This window comes from Perkinsus marinus, assembly GCF_000006405.1.
Source record: "Perkinsus marinus ATCC 50983 genomic scaffold scf_1104296928640, whole genome shotgun sequence".
NCBI classification, from domain to species: domain Eukaryota; phylum Perkinsozoa; order Perkinsida; family Perkinsidae; genus Perkinsus; species Perkinsus marinus.
Window position 1 is genome coordinate 1 of NW_003216737.1, and position 4,648 is coordinate 4,648.

Below are 4,648 nucleotides of genomic sequence, written 5' to 3' on the forward strand. Positions count from 1 at the left end.
ACACAACAACAACAACAACAACAACAACAACAACAACAACAACAACAGCAACAACAACAACAACAACAACAACAACAACAACAACAACAACAGCAGCAGCAACAGCAACAACAACAACAACAACAACAACAGCAACAACAACAACAACGACAACAACAACAACAACAAGAGCAGCAACAACAGCAACAGCAACAGCAACAGCACCAACAACAACAACAACAACAACAACAACAACAGCAGCAGCAACAGCAACAACAACAACAACAACAACAACAGCAACAACAACAACAACGACAACAACAACAACAACAAGAGCAGCAACAACAGCAACAGCAACAGCAACAGCACCAACAACAACAACAACGACAACAAGAGCAGCAACACTCTCACCTTCAATCCTTCCAAAATATCATCATATATAACCGGTATATCTGGTCGTGGATCCAAACCACTCGAGAGATACTAACAAAACAGTCTTTCCTTCTTCCCACCTAGTTCCTCACACCTTTTCATAATACGGCCTTCCCACAACTCGCCGTCCCGTTCCCTGCATCGCCACATCTACAGCCTGTTGAAACTGATGCCCGCTGAATTTATGAAATACCCAAATTGTAGCCGTCTCGAAAGGCGTATCATTCGCCTCTCCTGATGGTGTATACGAAAACCAAATACTTTTTCCCGCCATTACAAAACTGCACCAGACTCTCCCAAGATCAACTTCGACCATTCGAAGTGTTTACTCACTTTTTCATAGTTCGCCCATCGCAAAAATCAATGACTAACACAACTCATCATCAACTCATGAAAACAATTAATTATTCTCATGGCCTCTCGGTAGGGGACAAAAATGGGTGAATTATTCCGAAACCGTGAATAGTTTCCCCATAATCGTTAACAGTCCCAGTCTCAGCTTCAGTATGGAATGCAACCGATCTTACTACAACATACGGTATTCCTCTCCGCAAATATAGCACGGCTTCCTGGACAACACAAGATCTTTAGCACATCCTTGGCAGAGACCCTCGTAGCCACAGGGCTCAACATCCTAGAAATGACTCACGGAATCGAATCCTGGTATTTACTTCTGTTACAAGAAGGCTTCTTGTAACAGAAGTAAAGGTAAACGCTTTTTGAAGAAGCGGTCGATTCTACACCCACAGCAAACATCATTTCCATCACCACCCGTATGCTGACCTCCAATTCGATGAGCTAATTTGGCGTCCTGCTTGGCCGCACTTCATCATCATCATCATCACGCCATCGTCAACCATAGCCTGACAGATATCCAAGGTTCACACGTACAAGATGCAAAACATGCCCGGAAAAGGAACATCATAACTTTTCCTGCTACTGCATATTTCTCTGATATACATACATTTTCTGCACTGATAAGGATAGAATCTTCGACCCTCTTCGCTCCCTACCACACCTTCGCATCCTTTTCCCATGACATCTTATGTTTGTTGACATCTCGTTAGCCATGCTCCTATACGCTTTGGACATATCCACCTTTCTAAAGGATCAATAACGACCTTATAAGTGATCCCAGAGGCACACGTAACATTAATCTCGCTTATTTTTCACATTTCCATATCAAGTTGGCACACACTGTAGTATATAGCAAGGATACTATAAATGACGACCTGGGTTGTACACACTCTCTAGAACTGTCCCGAAAGTTTAAATGATTAGGGATTAACGCAAAGTACAAGACTTTGTGGAAGCTTATTTAACAGAATGAATGAATGTATAAAGGCCCCTAGCGCTAAGATTCGCTTAGGGCTAATAGATGTCATTTGTGTCTAAACAAGGGACGAAAAGACACAATGCACAACAACTCCTTTTGCATGAAAATGGATGACAATCATCATAGTCATCACAGAACTGGACATAATTTGTCTTTCTTCGACTCTTCACTGTACCTTAAGCCATTCAGAACCCAAAAAGATTGATCACTCACCGGTCACTCCAAGTTGAAGTCTCCAAGTTATGGTAGATGATGGAGCTGGGATATACCAAGCTGAGCCCCTCGTCCAACTCGCATCCCAACACCCACCACTGTTGAGCTCACTTTTGTTGAGGTTCACTTCATTATGAACTGGAACACGAGACAGCCTTGTGGATGGCGTCAAATCCAATGGATTGCTTGGGCGCACGCTATTTGTTCGAAACACGCACGCGAGTTGCGATTTTGCACGCATGCACATTATGAAGGTATTTTGTAACCGCAAGCACTACAGTATCGACTTGAACATTTCGCATGAGCAGTTGCATGTAGGTCCAAGATGGATTGGTGCTATGCCTTGCTGTTTGCTATTACCATCACCATAAGTTCGATCACTAACATTTCGGGAAACCATCCCCATGTTCATTCATTCAATTATGGGCCAATTCAGAATCGAATCTAGTAGCATCATATTATACGTGTAATACGCGATTCTGAGATTCCAAATGGGTTTATTCAACGACTCCTATGGTGGGAGCGACCACGAGTGGAAATTTCAGAGACGAGACGAGCGCGTGAATACATCCGCCCAGTCAGCCGTATTCCTCTTTGCGTGGATGTGCAAGGGAAAACTGACCACCCTCTCAGTTGACAATAAAATGCGTTTCCTCGCCATCACAGCATTACTTGCCCTACTACTCGAGTCTGAGGCTAGTACGGGCAAGTCGAGGGCTGCCCAGAGAATACGACAAGAAAAGCTCAGAGAAAAGAAGGTTGATAAGAAGTTTGAGAAGATCGACATGAAAGATATGCGAGCTCTGAAGCGCGCTCATCAATAGTTGTTATATTCATGAATCAGCTGTTATCATAATGTCATACCATGCATTACGACTGGAGTTCCGATGATTACGGTATGACCATGACACATAACTTGTGTTCATTACATCAAGTACATCTCTCACGGGTTGAAATGTATAAATTGGTGATGCCACATAGAGTAAGGTGCACTTACTTGGAAGAACATCGGGACTCAATAGTTTTGTACTAATCAGAACTCATCGGGATAGCAATGACGGGACATTACAATACCTGAGAGATATGCATCCTACTTCGTTAAATATCGTTCCCAATGGTGACGATATGGTAACATACAAAACTAATAGTTTTGTGCAAAACCATAGTTTTAAACTATGGTGAAATATATTATGGCTACTTACCATCGCATATTTCACTATAGTTTGGTAATGACATGCAGCCTCAAGAGCAACCGCATACAGCTCTCTTCCAAGCCGAAAATTCATCCGACGAGGTTGTGATGGTGTAATCGTTAAGTGCTGCTGACTGTATCCGGACGACTCAGGTTCAATTACTTGTAGGCGTTATTATATTCTACTTAAACTTCGTCTACGAGGGTGTTAGGATGCCCTTATATCTTCAAGTTAGGGCTCAAGTAAGGTGAGGTAACCCATGTGGAATAGCCGTTAGGGTACTAATTTCAGAGACCTTCTCATCTGTAGCAGCTTATGAAGTGGGCCCCTTTCAAGATTTTTTGAGTGGAAACTAAATTATTGAATATCGTACGAGCCATAGGTGAAACATTTATCAATTCTATCCAGTCAACAGAAAAAGGCGGGAGAGTCCCTTTCAAGATGTCAACCCTATGGTTTCAAAATTAGGTTTCAAATGGTTTTCAAATTAGTGACAGAACTGGTTTTCAAATTAGTGACAGAACTGGTTTTAAAATTAGTGACAGAACTGGTTTTCAAATTAGTGACAGAACTGGTTTTCAAATTAGTGACAGAACTGGTTTTCCAGGAAACCTCTTCAAAGAGCGCATGTCAGAGCTTTTTCCGAGATGTTTTACAAATCTATTTCCGGTTTTCACTTGGAATTAGTATCAAAATTGGTTCTGGCTTTCACGACTACTGCTGAGCGATCCTCAACATAACTGGTTAATCCTAGAGGTAACCAACACTCGCCCTTTTCTGTTGGTGTATGAGATGATTTTTTTTCATTTTTTATGTTTTTCCATACCGTAAATGCGTCGTATTTCCCAACGATCGCGAAAAATACGGAAAAAATTAACGAAATTAACATTTTTCAGATATGACATTCGAAGAAGTGTAGTTATAAAATTTTCACCGCAAATGTGAGTGTTGGAAAATAAAAACATGGTCAACTACATGTGTTGGTGACAAACAGAATTCGCGGCAATTCTTGTTGGTTCATTAACACTTCTACCCTCATGTGTGAACTCCCGAGCTCAGCTGAGGAAAGCGGGTATATTTTCAAACAAGCTCGCTGATTTTCAAAATGTCCGGTGCTTCAGCGGTTTTCATATTAGATTTGAAGGGAAAGGTTATCCTATGGAGGAACTATAGAGGAGAGGTAACACGGATGAGATGGTTGGTATTTTCTGATGAAAAAAAAGGAAAAATGTCATGTGAATGTTGGTCGGAATTTTCAAGCCTGCTATGTCGTAAATACTCCAACTTCGAGTAGTATGTTACTACACGTAGTGATATGGGAGTAGTTATTTATATTATCGATATAACTATAAATTGATAGTTCGAAAATACTAGGATGCTTGTTTTCTTTATATACTTCAAAAATAGTAGTCGTAATGGTAGCATGCCTACGTTATAAAAAAGGTGAGTCGAAGACCCCTTATTACTCGATGCTATCGTGAATCTGTTTTTATTT

The 4,648-nt window shown here is 41.1% G+C and overlaps 1 protein-coding gene across 1 annotated transcript; it reads left to right on the plus strand.

Moving 5' to 3' along the window:
* Positions 1–2,604: 2,604 nt before the first annotated feature.
* Positions 2,605–2,784, plus strand: Pmar_PMAR007285 (hypothetical protein; the record flags this gene model as incomplete). The annotated part of the gene is made up of 1 exon (XM_002788182.1): positions 2,605–2,784. The coding sequence occupies one exon, from the start codon at positions 2,605–2,607 to the stop codon at positions 2,782–2,784; it is 180 nt and encodes a 59-aa protein (XP_002788228.1).
* Between the last annotated feature and the right edge of the window lie 1,864 nt (positions 2,785–4,648).